Here is an 18,881-nt window from a genome sequence, read left to right as displayed (position 1 = left end):
AACAGTTAGGTCGGCATTATTCAAACAGGGACCGGCGAGTTCTCTATACTTTCAAATTAAAAAAAAAATCTAGCAGCGATCTTTTTAAAATGTGTTCAGGGCCACAGGATCCCAGTCCCCAAGAATGACAAAGGCTCCCACTTGCCTCTACAATGCCCACGTCCCCTCTTCCTAACGCAAACCCCGTTGGCAGCGGTATCTGCAGTCGGGGGTGGCTATGTGCCCCCTCCCCCCGCAACGCTATTTCCCAGCATCCCTTGCAGCTCACAATGTCTCCGCCCCTTTGGACACTGGGACACAGGGAGAAGTCACGGACGGTCCAGGGCCAGATCTGTGAAGATGACTGAGGGTGAGACGCTCTTCACCCTTCTGGCTTCCTCTTTCTCCCTCCCTGGGCCTTCGCCCTAGGGGCCCCAGAAGCCATCTTGCAAGCATTTAAAGGACGGTCCCATCCTGCGGAGGGCGCAATGGGGGCCTGGGAGAAGCCCTGTGCTCTGTTCCATGGGGGAGCCGCCATATTGGCTCTGGACACCCCCCTTCCAGTCTCTCATCATGTGAGAGAGGAGTAAATCCCTGACCCACTGGAGCCCAGGCATTTCTCTCACTCTATTACCATAGTCAAATAACAACCACCACTGATCTAGACTTTGTGTTTGTACTTTTACCTCCAGGACACAGGGGAAGTCAAGGGACTTCCTGGAGTGGCGCCTAACACGACGAAGGAAGAAACAGGAAGACGAAGTTGCCCAGCACCACCGGCTGCTGGCACGACGCACGCAGGCGGGAGAAAGTGGCACCCTGCAGGAAGTGGCACCCTGCAGGATCAGGGACTTGAAATGAGCCTCGAAGGATAAGCACACAGTTGGTGAGTGAATCAGGCAGGGAAGGAAGAGAAAGCAAATTGAGGGGGGGGGGGGGATCGATGATGCGCGAACTCGGTAGTAACAGGCTTAATAAAAAAGACCTCTCTTCTCCCAGCACCCCACCAGCTTTAACGGGACAGAAACCCAGGGTGCTGAGTGTGGGCACCTATCCACCCTGTTTGGGACACAGATTCTTGGCCGGGGTGGTGGGGAGAGGGTGGAGGTTGGGGGCGGGGGTGGGTGCGGTGGGCGCTGTCCCTGGTGCTGAAGCCACGGGCGGGAGGAGCCCTGAATGGAGAGGGTACAGGCAAGAAGACAGGAGGTGTGGTCCACACGGAGCACTGGAGGAGGTGGGGTTGGAACTCAGTCGCTTCTGGCATCGGCTAAGAAATTTGGAGGGTACCCTGTAAGTAATGAGGAGCCATGAAAAGTCTTGAGCAGAGAAGGGAGGTGAGTGAGATCCACAAAATGATGCTAGATGTTGAAAGACGCGGCCAGTGGCATTGGGAAGGGAAGCCCACAGTCCAAGGAATGAACCCAAGTGAGGCCAAGGATGGCTCCCCGGGGACGGGGGGGGGGTGCAGTGGGCATGGACAGAAGAACCAGCCAGGAAGAACAACAGAATTGGCAGTGAGTGGAATTAACTAGATATATGGACAAAGGCACAGGTCACTAAGGCTCACAGCTTAATCTGGTCTACAGAACATTAAAAAAAAATTTTTTTTTAATGGGGCGCCTGGGTGGTTCAGTCGGTTGAGTGTTTGACTTCGGCTCAGGTCATGATCTCATGGTTCGTGGGTTCAAGCCCCCATTGGGGGGGGGACCCAGCTTAGAGCTTGGAGCCTGCTTCGGACTCTGTGTCTCCCTCTCTCTGCCCCTTCCCCGCTCGTGCTCTGTCTCTCTCTGCCTCTCAAAAAGATAATGATAATAAAGAAAAATAATAAAAACATTAAAAAATTTTTTAAATGTTTTATTTATTTTTGAGAGAGAAATAGAGCTCAAGTGGGGGAGGGACAGAGAGGGAGAAGGAGCCACAGAATCGGAAAAAGACCCCAGGCTCTAAACTGTCAACACAGAGCCCGACGCAGGGCTCAAACCCACGAACTGGGAGATCATGGCCTGAGCTGAAGTCGGATGCTTAACCGACTGAGCCACGCAGGCGCCCCTCCAGGACATTTTTCAATCAGGCGGGCTTGATCCTGAATATACTTCATTGAAGTCAATTTGGGATTGGCAGGAATCTTCCAGGTGGAGGCTCAGTCAACACCCCGACCTTCTGAACCGAGACGTGAGCCTTAACTCTTGCCCAGGTTTATTTGTTGTGTTTTTAAATGCCAACACCTTCCTTTTTTCCACCCAGTGAAATGAGCTGTCATTCTGACCTTCAGAACCGTAAGATAATACATTTGTGTTGTCTTAAGCCGCTCGGTATCTAGTCATTTGTTATAGCAGCCAGAGGAGAGAGATACATTGGGGAACCCAGAGGGAGAGACGGAGCGAGAAAAAGTCAGAACAGCCGACTGCCTCCTCCCCCACTGACAAGCGCATGACCTCAGGCGGGCTGCTCGACCTTTCCCGGTTTCTGTGTCCTTGCTGTACAGTCAGAAGATGAAGTCGTGTTCTCTCAAGGTTGTTGCGAGACGAAAGGAAGCGGTTTCTACCCCGTGGTCGGCACAGACCCGACTTTATATATAAGGGCATTCGTTCTTTCCGGAAAGAGAAACACGCTGGGAGGCAGAGATGAAGGGGAATGTCTGGGCCAAGAAGGAACAATGTGTGCGTGCCTGTGCAACGATTCTGGCGGCTAAAGATACTCAAGGCCCAGAACCACTGGTCACCCACTGGTGACACCAGTGGCCACGCGGAGGTGGCTGGGCCTGAAGACAATGGAAGCCTCTGGTCCCTTCCTGCTGGAGAGCAGACAAGGCGGTTCCTGTCTCCTCACGCCCAGCCAGTCTCCCCTCCGAGACAGAGCCTTACTTGGAGCCCCGACAGATTCCATTCAACTCCCTTTTCATTTCCGGAAGTGGTCAAAGAAAAACAAGGAGCAGTGACCCTGCCCTACTGGCTGGGCCACATCAGCCTCTCCCCCAGGCCTTGGCCTTTGTTTTCACTGTGGGAAGAGAAAATACTCTGTGACCTCCACACACTATGCAGAAGGGTGGCGGGCTTACCTATTTTAAGAACTTTCTTGAACCCGCTGTTTCCTGGACCTAAGTGGCTTTAAGCCCTAAATAAAGTTCTCCCGGATCTCAGGGTTTAATAGCTGACACCAATATGCCACGGTGAATAAACAAAGGCATTGGTTGTTCAGGGCAGTTGCAAAATACCAAGAAGGGGAAGTGCCACCTTGTGACCGGTCGCGGGGAAAAAAAGCATCCTGTGGCATCAGAAGCAGGTACGGGTAGACTTAACATAGGCAGGAAGAAAACCAGTTGAGGGAGAGAGTTACCCGGGGGTTATGAACTGTTGCGGGGACTTGGGGTGGGGGTGGGGGGGACGGGAAAGGGAGGGCAATGAAGCCACTGCCGACGCACCGACCGCTCATGTCACGCCGGCCGCTGGGCCGAGCGTGCCGCAGGTGGTAACTCGTCGAGGCGGAATGAGCGCTATCCCCTTTGACAGATGGGGAAACCAAGGCTCAAGGAGGCCGAGCCTTCGTCAGAGTCGCAGGCTGGCAGGCGCGGGGCGGGGAGACGAAACCCCGGGCCCCCAGATTTCCAGCGTGCGTCACTCACCCGTGCCAGGCCCTGGGCTGAGCCCTTTCCATCCAGGTGATGTCATCCTTACAGCCGCCCACTTTCTTCCCCCATTTTGCAGGCGGGAAAACGGGGGCACACAGGTTAAGTACCTCGCTCCAGGCCACCCGGCTTGTGAACGGTAGGCCCTGGCTTCAAATTCAGGGCCAATGCCCGGCCCCAGGGCACTAGCCGCCTCGAGGCACCGCCTCTGGACCGCTGGACACAGCGGTCTGGACCGCTGAAGGCCAGCGTGGGGCGGGGGGGGGCGGGTAGCAGACGCTGAGGAATCTGTTCTGTTGTGGGAAGGGACAGCATGAGCCTGACAGCAAGCCCCCCAGCCTGCTCACCCGGGTCCCTACCCTGCGGCAGATCTCAAAGTCAGGGGCAGAAGGCTTTGAAAGCCGGAGTGTCCCTCGGGCCCCTGGCTCTGCCACAGAGAGTGGCTCGGGGCTTTAAATGCGGGGCCCAGATTTGGCTCTTCGTCCCTCCCCATCACCCTCTCCAGGCCACTGTTTGTGTTTTTGTTTTCTTTAAGTGTATTTATTTATTTTGAGAAAGAGGGAGAGAGAGAGTTCAAGTGGAGGAGGGGCAGAGAGAGAAGGGGAGGGAGAGAGGGAGACGGAGAGAGAGGGAGAGAGGGAGAGAGAGAGAGAATCCCAAGCAGGCTCCATATACTGTCAGCACGGAGCCCGATGCGGGGCTCGAACTGACGAGCCTCGAGATCGTGACCTGAGCTGAAATCGAGAGTCGGAAGCTCAACGGACTGAGCCACCGGGCGCCCCTCCAGGCCGCTGTGTTAACAGCACGCCAATGATCCTACAATTCCCGAAGACACATGCTCTGGAAATAAGTGAGTCGGGGAGATAGGCTGCACTGAAGCCGTTATCACTGAAAGCCGTGAATGATTCTTCAGCATTTCTGCAAAGTTTCGGAAAATAGATCACCCCCGCCAACAGATCCCTCCAAACTCGACTTCACCTTTTCTGATACATCAAGGATTATCTCCGAGAGCCTCAGGTGACGCTGTGGCACCATGACACCCGCAAAGGTCAGGGACACGGCTCGCCCCCCACCCCACGTCCCCAACCCACACTATCGTAAAAGCTCGTACTTCCGTTTTGGGTCTCCGCTGGTCTGTTTCCCTCCTCGGCACTGAGCAATCTGGTCACGCTTCTTTCTGGCATCAGAGCAGCTCCTTCTAGAAGCCACGCTTGCCTTATCCCTCAGTCCCACCCTGGTTTAACGGGCTAGTGCCGTCTGCTCTAAGCCAGAAAATCACATAACCAAAACTTAAAACTGGGAATGAATAATTTATGAAACGCAATTCGAGGGGCTTTGTGCTTAAAATGAGCTTGCTTGCTAACTTCATGCCTTGTGTGTGTGCACGAGAGAGAGAGAGAGAGGGAGAATATGCCTGTCGCCAATAAGCTAAGTGTCTGCAGATCACAAAGGCCAGGGTCCGGGACTCCTCACCTCAGTGAGACGGAGGTCTGCGGGGATCCGGTCTCCGATCGAGAGAGACACGATGTCTCCGGGAACCAGGTCTCGCGCAAGCAAATGCTGGAGTTTTCCTTCTCTGATGCTGCATGTGAAACGGTAAACAAACAAACAAACACACACACACTCACACCGACATGCTGATCACATCCCGCTTCTGCGAACTTTAGCCAATTTGAGCAAAGAATACAGAAGCACGCTTTCTCTTTCAGTTACGGACCAACCCTCGCGCCTTCGTGGTTTTATCGTATTTTAAGGTCACACACGCTAAAAGACGTTTGGCGAAGCGAGTGGCTTCTGGGAGACCCTCGGCTTCATTTGAAACGCGGGCCCACTACTACTGTTTACCCTGCCTGGAAACAAGGCGGAGCCACGTGGCCTCCAGAAGCTTCTGCAGGTGTAAGTCAGCAGCTCTAAAGCTTCCTTCATGGAGCCAGTGACTAGAGGCACTTCTGTCCTCAGAGAAGACACCACTCGGGCACAGAGCACGGTCTCCAGGACTCAGCCTGGCAGAGCTGGGCGGGCATCTTACGGGCCCGAGAAGCCCGGGACCTCCTTTCCCGCTGGGCCATGACCCCTGCTCACGGCCGTGCCAGTAACAAGCCGCGTGCTTCTGGGCCCAGGCTCCCGCTGCAATCCCCCCATTCGCCGCCCTCCCCGGACGCCACAGTCCCAGCCGGGCTCCCGCCCCGTCCCTGGCCGTCTTCTCTCTGTCCCACACGCCGTGGCCAGAGGGCTCTTAAAACGCAGAGATCAGGGCCACCTGGGGGGCTCAGCCGGTTAAGTGTCCGAGTCTTGGCTTCAGCTCAGGTCATGATCTATCTCACGGTTCGTGAGTTCTAGCCCCACATAGGGCTCTGCACTGACAGCACGCAGCCTGCTTTGGTCCTCTGTCTCCCCCTCTCTCTGCACACCCCTGCTTGTGCCCTCTCTCTCTTTCTCAAAATAAATTTTAAAAAACCCACAAAAAAGCAGATAAAAAACCAGATCACAAGTTCCTACTGCTCCAAACCTCCAATGGCTTTCGATGACCTTGGGCTCAAACCCAAAGGCCCTGCTAAGGCCCCCTTGACTGGGTCCCGCCCCCTCCCGCACTCCTGCCATCCAGCCCTGGAACACACCCAGCCCTTTCCGGTCTCAAGCTCTTTGCCAGCCTCGGACGTGGAAGCAGACATTCCCCTCTTCTTCGTTAACAGATTTCAGTCTTGTTCAGATAGCCACCCTTTCCCACCTCGAGCCGTCTGCTCTGGCGAGCGGCTTCTGACTGGCTGAGACCATCGGGGTGAGCCCAGCCCCTGCCCAGGACTGGCTTAGGCACAGGCACTTTCCGTAACACTGGTTTGTGAGACACGAATGGACATTTCCTGGGGGCTCGTGAGAAAGGCTTCCCCATTCTGTAAACACACACACACACACACACACACACACACACACACACACACACACGACCTCTTCCTCTCTGGGAGCTTTTCACGTCCGGCTCCGATGTCTGGAGCTGTGGCAGCCGTCTTGGGACTACAAGGGGAGCCAGCCAGAGGACAAAGCCAACAGGCTGAAGATGGCAGAGCAAAGAAAATAAAAGCACCACGGGGCCCCTGGGTGGCTCAGCTGGTTGAGCGTCCGGCTTCGGCTCGGGTCACGATCTCACGGTCCGTGAGTTCGAGCCCCGCGTCGGGCTCTGTGCTGGCAGCTCGGAGCCTGGAGCCTGCTTCCGACTTGGTGTCTCCCTCTCTCTCTCTGCCCTGCCCCCACTCGCGCTCTGTCTCTGTCTCTCTCTCTCTCCCTTTCTCTCAAAAGTAAATAAAAACATTTAAAAAACGAGAAATAAAAGCACCAGGCCCCCCATGTCATCTCCAGCTGACCAACCACACTGTCCCTGCCACCCGAGGCCCCTTGCCCTGAGACACCACGATTTCTCTGGTTTGTGCATCTCGGCTGTCCCTTGCAGCCACGAGCACCCGCCAGACGTTTCCCTCAACTCTCCACGGCTGGCTCCTTCCATCTGTCAGGTCCCAACCTAAAATGTCAGCTCCTCCTTAAAGGTCAGGTCAGGGCAGCCTGCTCACCAGCTACCGAAAGCCGTTCCCACTCTCCCATCGGGTACTACTGTGTCTCCATGAGGTTTCCTGTGGTTTCAGGTGCGGGGGCCCCTTCTGGCTCGAATGCACCTGCCGTATTCCAAAATCGTCTCGTTCCTTCCCTTTATTATCTGTCTCCCCTGGTAGGAGTGTGTGCTCTCTGATGGTCGAGGCCTTTCCTTCTCGTTCCCCGGGGTAACCCTGGCATGATTTCTCCTGGCACACAGTAGGTGCTCAATAAATACGTAACAGCTCCACGAAGGACGGAGGTCTGTTCCTCCCGGCATGGAGAATAGACACCGAGACAGAGGCTGCGTATCTTCGGTGCCCTTTCGATTCTACCAGCCTGCCTGTCATCGCTGTTCTTGAAAATAGAACTGTCTTTTAGAAGTGACTTCCGGGGACATCAATAAGGCATACTGTCCGCCTGAAAGGCTGAGACCTGATATTTACACTCAAGATCAGATCATCAGACCACATGAATCATTTATGTGCCTGTTTGTTCGTAGGATTACGTCACATGTCACACATCTGGATTTCTGACAGCCTGGCTCGTCTTCTTACTAAGCTCCATCACGTTTGGTGCCCCCAGTGAACCTTCTAGAATCGACTCACCTTCTCTTGCCCTTCCACATCATCCTCTTTTTGTCTCGGTTACTGGTTATTCTCTGCCTTGTGTTATACACACACACACACACACACACACACACACACACACACACACACGCCCCTTGCTTGCTGGCTTCTTGGGAGGTGGGACGCAACCCACTAGAGCTTTCTACCCCAGCTGTGGGACGCACCTGTGCCATATGTATCTAGATACATGTTCAGGTTCTTCCCCAAACATCACCTTTGAGAAAACAGAGGGTTACTATGTGTCTAAACCCTTCCCAAGCCCCTGGAACTGTGAGATACTTTCTGCTACTTTGTTGTAAGCAGCAGGTACATATTTGGGAAAGACACTGGCCCCAAAACAACTTGAGCAGAGCCAGCCAGGGGGTGGGGGAGGGGCGCAGACTTGGCCCTTTCCTGAAATCAGTCCATTTTCACCAGGAGAGACTAGAAAATTCACTGGCAAACTAGAAATGACATCAAGAAAATGCCAGGCCCCAAACACTGTCTGCCGGGTGTCGGCCGCATCCCTACCCTGGGGCAGCGGACTGTGCACCTCCCAGAAGCCTCAGCTGTCCCACCGGCTACTGAAGTGCAGCGAAATGAAGAACTCACTTCCCCAGCCACCCTGACGTGGTCCTAGGTGAGTAGTGGTTCGTCCTGGACGGCGTGGATTACAGAGCATCCCAGAAAGTTCTACCGCATAGCACTGCATTCTTGGTCTCCCTTTGTCCCTTTCAAACGCCTCTGGGGATGGCCGTGTGGTAACAACGGGCGACGCGGAAACGTCCAGGCAGGAAAGAGGCCGGCGGGGCCGCTGAGGCCAGCCTTGCAACGTCTCACCCCACAGCCCAACGGCCCGAAGCCTCGGCCTGTTCGAGCCCCGCGTCGCGACCTCTCAGTCCACTCGGTCCAGCCGTGCCCACCATACCACGGGGGTCGCGGGCTGCTCTCTTCCCAAATCCACTCCCGCCACCCATGGCCCCAGCCCCGGCACTCTCATTAGACCCTGATGAGACCGTGAAAGCCCAGAGAAGTCGAACGACGTGCCCAAGGACACACAGTAATCCGTTGGCAAGGCAGACGCCGTGCCTCCCAACCCCCAGGAAGGCGGGGTTCCCCTCCATCACACCACAAGGGACACAGACTTGGCAAACTTTTGCCAACACCACCAGCCCACTGGCTGCCCCGAGGAACCCAGAAGCCCCAGGCCATCTCTGACTCACCAGTTGCATTCGGGAGGGACCAGCTTGGTCAACTCCTCCAATGATTTTTCAGATCTGTATTCCTGGCGGGAAGCACATCCGACAAGACATTCAAGGCTGGGAACTCCGAGGCTCCCGTCACACCCGGGGTACCCTGCCCGAGACCTCAGGAGAGAGCTACGCACCTGGATGAAGGCGACAGTCACCACGATAAGCACCGCCTAGGGAGCAAACAGGGAGGGGGTGTCAGCACCCAGCTGTTCCACGAGTGAGCGAGCGGGCCCGTGGAAGGTGGACCACGGCACCCGGCCTTGCCAACTCTGTTCCCTTCTTGCAAAACAAGCACACAGAAATTTATAAAACGGATGCGACCCCCCCCTCAAAAAAAAAAGAACAGAAAAATCATCCCAAATTCTGGTATCCAAAGATTCACATTTTGGGGTATGCTTCTAGATTTTTCTGCATAGACACACAACACAGGATCCTATAGTACAGACATATTCTTTTATTATTATTTTTAAAAATATTTTTATTTATTTTTGAGAGAGAGAGAGAGCATGAGCAGGGGAGGGGCAGAGAGAGAGGGAGACACAGAGTCTGAAGCAGGCTCCAGGCTCCGAGCTGTCAGCACAGAGCCTGATGCAGGGCTCGAACCCACGAACCGGGAGATCATGACCTGAGCCGAAGCCAGATGCTCAACCGACTGAGCCGCCCGGGCGCCCCTGGATTGTACACTTTAAAACGCTTACTTTTTAAATGATGCGACTTTCACCTAAATTAACAAGAAATCCTTTTTAAGCAGGTGCTCGGTGGTCACCTCGGGGAAGCAGCTCACAAAGGACCACTCTGTGGACCGGTCTCTGTGCTACCTGCACAGACGGGACAGAGCAGTTCCAGCCCGGGGGTCTCGGCCAAGGACACTGGCCCCAACAGGAAGGAACCAGAGGCCACCTGGCTCTCCGCCAAGACAGCGACGGCAAAATTCACCAGGACACCGCCGTGCGGGGCAGAGACGGACGTGGCAAAGGCCCACTCACCACGGCGATACTGACGGCGTCCCCATACTCCTTCGTGAGGATGCTCACCAAGGCGGAGGCCAGGAGGAGCAGGATCAAGGGGTTCTTAAACTGAAAAGTGAAAACAGGGCGGTGGGGGGCGGTGAGGGCTTCTTTTCCAGTCCCTCCCCCCTAGGACGCAACCCTCTGCTCGAGGCCAGGCTCCCGGGCCGGCACCACAGGGGCCCGAGCGCTAGGGAGAAATACCGCCCCGTCCGAAGGGTCCCCTCCACCCGAAATTCCACCTCTGCTGTTTCACTGACACTGGCTCCCTGGGGGTCGCCCAACGCCGTGCCCGTCCAGACGCCGGCCCCGGCCCTGCCTTGGAGGTCCCGGTCCCACCTTGCCACGTCTCCATGACGCTCCAGGGCAGGACCCGGCCCCTCTGGTGGCTGGCCAGAGCTGGCCCAGCATGGCCTAAGGGTCCCCTTCGCTCCACCAGCTCCCCAGTCCCATGTGTCCCAACTACACCAACCTGCTCCTGTAACTAACTGCCTCGGGGGCCTCCGGGGAGGTCGTTCCCGTCGACGGGTATCACAGAAACTTCCCGAAAGGGTGTTTACTTTATTGTTTCATGGATCTGCCCCTCATTTCACAGACTACATAGTACCTCATGTTACAGCCGATCGAAAGGAAACAGAAACACAAACACATAAAAACAGCAAGAGAGAGAATAGACCAAAGATTAGGATCGAGGTGAAAGTCAAGGTGTCAACAGGCAAGTCATAATTGTTTAAGATGGGGCCGTGCTAAAAGGATTCAGTCTCCAGAATCTGTTCTAAAAGGCTGCAGAGAAAAGGGGGGGGGCGGATAAAAGTGGGTCAAATGGACTGATAATCATCGAAGGCAGATAATGGGTATGTGGGGGTCATTATATTATTCTACTTATGCATAGTTTTGAAAACGTCCCTAATGAAAGATTAACGAAGGGTTTGCCCAGCGAAGTCCCACTGTCGCTTCTGAGGGTCTCGGGGCAGCCGGCAGAGCGAGGGGCTGAGAGGCCCCGGGCTGCGCCCAGCGCTGCGGGCAGAGCTCACTGCCAAGGCCATGCACTCCCCGACGGAGGCAGACACACCCTTTCCTCAGAAATCCGGGAGAACGAAGTCCAAGAGAAGAGGGGAACGTGAGCTCCGGAAAGCCCACGGAGTGCGTCAGTGTCCTGGGGCTGCTGTGATAAATGACCACGACCTGGGGGGGGGGGCTTTGAACACCGGGGGCTGGTTCTCGCTCAGTTCCGGAGGCCGGGACTCCAGATCAAGGTGCTGACGCGGCCACAGTCTCTTCTGGAGGCTCTGGGAGAGGATCCTTCCCGCCTCTTCCAGCTTCTGGGGGTTCCAGCCATCCCTGGGGCTCTTGCCTTGTAAGACACGCCCCGCCTGGGTCACGCGGCCCTCTCCTCCCTGTGGGTGTCTCTGTGTGTCTCCCCTCTTCTTATTAGGGTCACCAGGCATTGGATTTAGGGCCACTCTGACCAGTCTGGCCTGCTCTGGACTAGCCACCTGTGCAAAGACCTTCTTTTCCAAATAAGAGAATATTCTGAGGTTCTGGGTAGATGTGAATTGGGGAGGACACCACTCAACCTGGGGCAGAGACGAGAAACGCCTCAGTCCAGGAGAGCTAGGAGTAAGATTTCGTTTCGGCCCGGAGCCCGTCACAGACTTGCCATCTGATTGGATAGAGGTGAGACGGTAAGAGAGACACAAACACGGGCCGGGCACCCGTAACGCACCAGGCACTGGGCGCCTTAAATCTCCAGGCCACCTTCTGAAGCTCGGTTAGCCTCCCATGCACCAGGCCTCTCCTGCCCCAGGGCCTTTGCACTTCCCCCTCCTGCACATCCTTCCTCCAGACCCTCGCACGGCTCCCTTGTCTCCTTCCTTCGGGTCTCTGTTCGAAGATCACCTCCTCTGGGCACCAGTCGAACGGCTCCCCTGACCATGCAGCCCAAAAAAGCCGCCCTGCTATCGTTTCCTAACGGCCGTCCTGACCACAGTCAGTGGTGACGGATGACACGGGAAGCTGGCCGTCTGTCTTCCCCAAAGCAGAAAGTCGGTGTGGCTGCTGCTCTACGCACAATGCCTAGCCCGTGGCCAGCAACGTGGAAAGCACTTATCTAGAATGAATAAATGAGTGAATGAATGAATGAAGCGGCCCGCACCCATTTTGAGGCAGGGGAACTTGACGTTTGGTGGGGTTGGAACTCCTACTCAAGGTCACATAGCAGAGCAGAGACCGGCACTAGGTCTGTCCTGCCTCAGGTGCATGTCGTCCTGTCCGGGTCGCTTCCATAAGGCCACCTGGCTCCCTGCCCTGCCCTCCCCTCCCCTCCCTGCAAGCCACACCCACCCGGGACTCCCGGAGCAACAAGACTATTTCTGGACACAGGGCCCCTCCAGCCCCAGGCTCCAGGCCAGCTCAGGGCTGTGCATCCTGGCGGGGGCCACTCTGAGACCTGGGACCAGGTGCTGGTCTCCAGCCAGGCCTGGGTCAAGTGCCACCTTGAACCCCAGTTCCAGTCCCACAGGCTCGGCCCTCTCTGGAGCTGGACCCAGACGGCTCTTCCACACCGGCATCACCAGCCCCCCTCCTTCCCCCACCTTGAGACCATCCCAAGCACCCGCCACAGGCGAGTCACCGTGAGACACAGCAGACAGGTGGCCGACCCGTGTGCCACGGGCACTGCTCTGATCGCAGATGATTAGACTCTTCCTGGCTCGGGGCCCCTCTAAGGCCACACGTAAAGGGACACAGGCGGGAAGGGTCTGCGGAAGGCTCACCGTGCGGGCCACGGGCAATACACCAGGTGAACGGTAACGCTAAAACCCACCGACATCTTACCGAGCGCCTCGTCTGTGCCACGCTCCGGGCACACGCTAGCCTCCCCCCAACCTGAGGACACAGTATCGTCAAATGTCCCTGCTTGACCAATGAGCAGCCGGAGGCTCTGAGAGAAACTGAACTGTCCAAGGATTCACGTCGGCCAGCCCGACTCTTAACTGCCAGCTTCAACCAGGGCCAACCGGTAGGCATGGGGGTGGGGGCCCACGACAGAAAGTCCTTAAATGCGCTAAGCCGCCCTCTTCTCGTGTAAAACCCAGAACAGCAGGGACGTACTAGTTCCAATCTGCAGACAGCGCAACCGGGCTCAAGGAGGCTCAAGGCCCGGCCCGAAGCGTCGCAAGGCTGGAAACTGGGGCTGGAACCCTGCTGGCCTGACTCTAATCTACCTTGGCCTTGCGATCCTGCGGCCACGCGTCTCGGGTCACGCTGAGGCGGGATTCCTAACGGCGATTCGCTGGAGACAGAGAAGCAGGGCTGTCTCTCGAGGTGGAGAGCTCCCTGTCGCCGGAGGCAAGCAGGGTGGTCAACGCCTGGAACAGAGCGAGTGCTCTCCACGCACGTGTAAGTCAGTGCAGAGGATGGGCAAACACAGCCACGGGAGTTGCCTTCTAGACCTGCAGGGAAGCCCACAGATGGATCCCTGAACGGACAAGCTTACGCTGGATAAGCAGGCTCCCTGCTCTTAGAAACGTAAGAGGTCTCATTTCTGGAAAGCCCTTGGCTGGCATCTGTAGGAGTTTTGTTTTTTTTTTTTAATTTTTTAATGTTTATTTATTTTTGAGACAGAGAGAGAGCATGAACAGGGGAGGGGCAGAGAGAGAGGGAGACACAGAACCTGAAACAGGCTCCAGGCTCTGAGCTGTCAGCACAGAGCCCGACGCGGGGCTCGAACTCACGGACCGCGAGATCGTGACCTGAGCCGAAGTCGGACGCTTAACCGACCGAGCCACCCAGGCGCCCCTGTAGGAGTTTTAACACAGCCGAGGCAGGAAGGGGCAGTCAGCGCTGGACAGACCGAGGCCCAGCTGCAGAGGGGAGACTGTCAGTCCCCCCCACCTGTGTCCGCCTGCTTCCCTGAACTCTAACTTCCAGGAGCCTCCACTGGTTCCTTCCAACCCTGGGATTCCGGGAAGCTTCTGGGCTGGCTAGAGCCACCTAGGCATCCAGAAGCTGACTTGGGTGCCAAAGGCGTCCATGAAAGATATCCCCAGTGTGCTGAGACGTGACCAATGAGCGGCGGGGGGGAGGGGGGGGACTGGAGGGGAGTAGAGACAGAGGATGCTGCACAGAGGGCTGTGATTGGTCCGTCAAGCGGCCAATCACGAAGCTTTAAGTGCTGAGCCAATAGGAAGGCCGCTGAAGCCTGGGGCAGCCGGGGTACCACAGACGGGAGGGAGAAGTGTCAGGTTCAGGAGGGGAAACCGAGGCAGTCTGAATGTCTGCAGGTGTCTGGGGTAGTCAGCCTGTTAACCGGGGGGTTCTGAACTGGCACTGGGTAGGCGGTAAGGGCGTTGACGTCCAGATCAGAACTTGCAGCCACGTGTATTTCAAAGCTTTCCTTCCTCTTCCCTGTGCCTTCCAGGCATCTGACTCGTGTGCCTTCCACTTGGCTTTGGGCCAGCACCGAGGGCAGAGGCGAAGGGCAGGCATCGTTCACGGTCATGGCTGCCTGGGGAGTTGGTGAGCTGCTCGTGGCCATCAGGCTAAAAGCAGCCCGAACGAGCAGGGAGCCTTCTCTATAGCACGGCCGCCCTGCAGCCCAGACTGGTCCAAGGACACCTCCAACCAATATCTAAACACCGAAGGGCTATTCCGCACGCTCGGGCCGACACTAGCTAACGCAAGGAAAGACCCCTACCTGATCGAGGTATTTCCTCCACACGGGCTCGGTGTTATCGGTGACAAACTCATTCCAGCCATGGACCAGCCTGCGTTGCGACACCGAGAACTCGGACAGCCCGTTCTGTAAGTCCACCTGGAAGGACACGGTTAAGCACCGGCTCACCGAAGGGCCAGGAAGGACCGGGGAACCCACCCCGCAGAGCTTCCACTCCGGAAGCTGGCCACCGCCACCGTGGACAAGGAAACCGGGCTGTCCACAGAGGAGAAGGAACTTGTTGAAAGGCCCTGAGCAAACAGGGACAGAGAGAGAGAGAAGGGGAAAGCCCACAGTCCAGTTCTGTCTCAATCGGACCGCCCTCCTGCCCTGTAATTACAGCAGAAAAGACAACCTCGGGCCACAATTTCAATGAAGGGAACTGTAGCCAGGAATTCCAGAAACGTAGAAACGCTTCTGTTTACTTCTTTAAAAAAAAAAAAAAAAAAAAATTCGCCTTGGAAACGTCAAATGCTGCACCTGCTGTGGAGAGCGGGATGGAGGGTCGCCCCCCCCCCAGTTAAAAATGGGATCCCCACCTGCTGCGGCCCACATCCCTACGTGAGGCGTCTAGAGGGCTCAGACTCCCAGAGGTGCAAAGGAGGAGGCGGGTGCCAAGGGCCGGGTGGCGGGGAGGGTGGAGCGAATGTTTCGCGGGGACGGGGCCTCGGTTTTGCAAGACGGAAACTTCTGGAGGCTGGTTGCACCCCAGCGTGAATGCGCTCAATGGTCCCAAACGGTACACTCAACGATGGCACGTTTTACGTTGAGCGTGTTACCGTAATTAAGAATTAAAAAGAAAAAAAAAATGGAGAAAAGTCCTGTCCTTAGAAACAAGGGCTCAAATTACTATTATCTGTAATAATTACGACCTGGCATTGTGCCAGATACAACTCCAAGCTGTTTGCACAGCATTAAAGCAATAATTATTCGAGGGAACGTGGTCGTTCCCCAAAGGCACGTCACCCCAGCGTATAAAAGAGAACGTGTGTGGACAAGTGGGCGTTACGGGGTTGAGCTCTGTCAGACCGCCCGGATTCAAGTCTTGCCCTGCTCCTCCGGGACCGCGCGGGTGACCGCGTTCTCTGGGTCTCTGAGTAAGAGAAGTACAGAGAGGTTTGGGGGGGGACGCCTGCCCTCGGGTAAGGGCCCCACGAGGGCCAGCTCCACCGACAGCAATGACGAGACGACTGACGATGACAATGGTCCCCGTGGGATGTCAGAAGGGCTCGACAGGAGTCGCATTTTCTAGCAGTGGTGAGAAAAACGCGTAACAACACAGAATTCTAGATCGGGGCTGTTGGGGGGCTTTCTTCTGAAGCTGAGAGCCTCCCCATCCCAGCATCAAACACAAATTCAAGTCTTACATGAAACGCTCTGGCCAAGTCCTCTCTGTGGCATTTGCTCGCCTCCTTGGGTGACAGAGCCACCACTGTTTTCTCTTTCTCGATGGCTTTCAGCTCACATTGTCCACCAATCTGCGAAAAAAAGCAGGATTGCTGTTAAGCAAGCGGCAATTTTGTACTGACGCGTTATTTTCGAAGCATAACATACACGGAGAAAGTGCGCATTATCTTTTTTTTTGTAGTTCAAAGAAAAAAATTTTTTAACGTGTATTCATTTTTGAGACACACAGTGTGAGTGGGGGAGGGGCAGAGAGAGAGGGAGGCACAGAATCCGAAGCGGGCTCCAGGCTCCGAGCCATCAGCACAGAGCCCGACGCGGGGCTCAAACTCACAAACTGCGAGACCATGACCTGAGCTGAAGTCGGACGCTCAACCGACTGAGCCCCCCGGGCGCCCCTACCCGTTCTACCCTTGATGGACCTTTGGGTTGTTTCCAGCAGTCGGTTGTTACTGATGCATCTGTTTTTAAGCAAACTTACTTTACGGAATTGGAACTCGCAAAGCAGAGAGAGAAGGGTGACAACGTACACGTTCAGAATCTCAAACCTTGAACTTCTGGGATTCGCGGTCACGTATGTGCTACGTTGCAGCGAAAGCCCCTGATGCTGAGAGGTGATATCACCGCCTGTTCCTGCGTGTCATTTGCAATAACCCAAGCAAAGTGGGGGGCCCAGCTGAGCTCTGGGTATCAGGCTCTGGGTATCTGGATAGAAGTCAGAGGAAGTATCTGGAGGGCACGGGAAGACAGCACAGGAGAGCTCAATCAGGAAAAGGCTAGGTATTTCTGCAAAGCGATTCCTAGTGTTCTGTCCCCCGGGACATGATAATCATCTTTTTCTTTTCCAGGAAGCAGGTTGTTGGGCGGCGGGAAGGAGGAAGGAGGCATCAGCCAACCTCTTACTTCAGCTGAAAGAGACAGAGCAGATTCCGCTTTTCCCTCTTGCCAGCCCCCATCCCTGACGTGGCCCCCCAAGTGCCTTGCTGCCTAGAAATGTTCTGCCAAGCCTAAACCCAGCAGAAGAAGAGAAATAATAAAGATCAGAGCAGAAATAAACAATATAGCATCTAAAAAAACTGTAGAGAAGATCAACGAAACCAAGAGCTGGTTTTTTGAAAAAATAAACAAAATTGACAAACCTCTAGCCAGGCTTCTCAAAAAAGAAAAGGGAGATGACCCAAATAGATAAAAATCATGAATGAAAATGGAATTATTACAACCAATCCCTCAGAGACACAAACAATTATCAGGGAATGCCATGAAAAATTATATGCCAACAAATCGGACAACCTGGAAGAAATGGACAAATTCCTAAACACCCACACTCTTCCAAAACTCAATCAGGAGGAAATAGAAAGCTTGAACAGACCCATAACCAGCGAAGAAATTGAATTGGTTATCAAAAATCTCCCAACAAATAAGAGTCCAGGACCAGATGGCTTCCCAGGGGAGTTTTACCAGACGTTTAAAGCAGAAATAATACCTATCCTTCTCAAGCTATTCCAAGAAATAGGAAGGGAAGGAAAACTTCCAGACTCATTCTATGAAGCCAGTATTACTTTGATTCCTAAACCAGACAGAGATCCAGTAAAAAAAGAGAACTACAGGCCAATATCCCTGATGAATATGGATGCAAAAATTCTCAATAAGATACTAGCAAATCAAATTCAACAGCATATAAAAAGGATTATTCACCATGATCAAGTGGGATTCATTCCTGGGATGCAGGGCTGGTTCAACATTTGCAAATCAATCAACGTGATACATCACATTAATAAAACAAAAGATAAGAACCATATGATCCTGTCAATCGATGCAGAAAGGGCCTTTGACAAAATCCAGCACCCTTTCTTAATAAAAACCCTTGAGAAAGTCGGGATAGAAGGAACATGCTTAAACATCATAAAAGCCATTTATGAAAAGCCCACAGCTAACATCATCCTCAATGGGGAAAAACTGAGAGCTTTTTCCCTGAGATCAGGAACACGACAGGATGCCCACTCTCACCGCTGTTGTTTAACATAGTGTTGGAAGTTCTAGCATCAGCAATCAGACAACAAAAGGAAATCAAAGGCATCCAAATTGGCAAAGATGAAGTCAAGCTTTCGCTTTTTGCAGATGACATGATATTATACATGGAAAATCCGATAGACTCCACCAAAAGTCTGCTAGAACTGATACATGAATTCAGCAAAGTTGCAGGATACAAAATCAATGTACAGAAATCAGTTGCATTCTTATACACTAACAATGAAGCAACAGAAAGACAAATAAAGAAACTGATCCCATTCACAATTGCACCAAGAAGCATAAAATACCTAGGAATAAGTCTAACCAAAGATGTAAAAGATCTGTATGCTGAAAACTATAGAAAGCTTATGAAGGTAATTGAAGAAGATATAAAGAAATGGAAGGACATTCCCTGCTCATGGATTGGAAGAATAAATATTGTCTAAATGTCAATACTACCCAAAGCTATCTACACATTCAATGCAATCCCAATCAAAATTGCACCAGCATTCTTCTCGAAACTAGAACAAGCCATCCTAAAATTCATATGGAACCACAAAAGGCCCCGAGTAGCCAAAGTAATTTTGAAGAAGACCAAAGCAGGAGGCATCACAATCCCAGACTTTAGCCTCTACTACAAAGCTGTCATCATCAAGACAGCATGGTATTGGCACAAAAACAGACATATAGACCAATGGA

The 18,881-nt window shown here is 54.2% G+C and overlaps 1 protein-coding gene across 1 annotated transcript in view; it reads right to left on the bottom strand.

Moving 5' to 3' along the window:
- ATP2C2 (ATPase secretory pathway Ca2+ transporting 2) overlaps window positions 1–18,881 on the bottom strand; it is a 62,261-nt gene that overhangs the window by 24,806 nt on the left and 18,574 nt on the right. The window contains exons 4-9 of the mRNA XM_042968089.1: window positions 16,136–16,246; window positions 14,751–14,867; window positions 10,034–10,123; window positions 9,182–9,217; window positions 9,018–9,079; window positions 5,078–5,186 (exon numbers count right to left, since the gene is read on the bottom strand). Of these exons, the coding sequence (XP_042824023.1) occupies window positions 5,078–5,186; window positions 9,018–9,079; window positions 9,182–9,217; window positions 10,034–10,123; window positions 14,751–14,867; window positions 16,136–16,246 (525 nt within the window). The remainder of the gene's footprint in view (window positions 1–5,077; window positions 5,187–9,017; window positions 9,080–9,181; window positions 9,218–10,033; window positions 10,124–14,750; window positions 14,868–16,135; window positions 16,247–18,881) is intronic.

Source organism: Panthera tigris, chromosome E2 (assembly GCF_018350195.1).
Source record: "Panthera tigris isolate Pti1 chromosome E2, P.tigris_Pti1_mat1.1, whole genome shotgun sequence".
In the NCBI taxonomy this organism is placed as follows: Eukaryota; Metazoa; Chordata; class Mammalia; order Carnivora; family Felidae; genus Panthera; species Panthera tigris.
The sequence above is the reverse complement of the archived record's forward strand: the minus strand, read 5'-3'. Positions and strand labels throughout refer to the sequence as shown.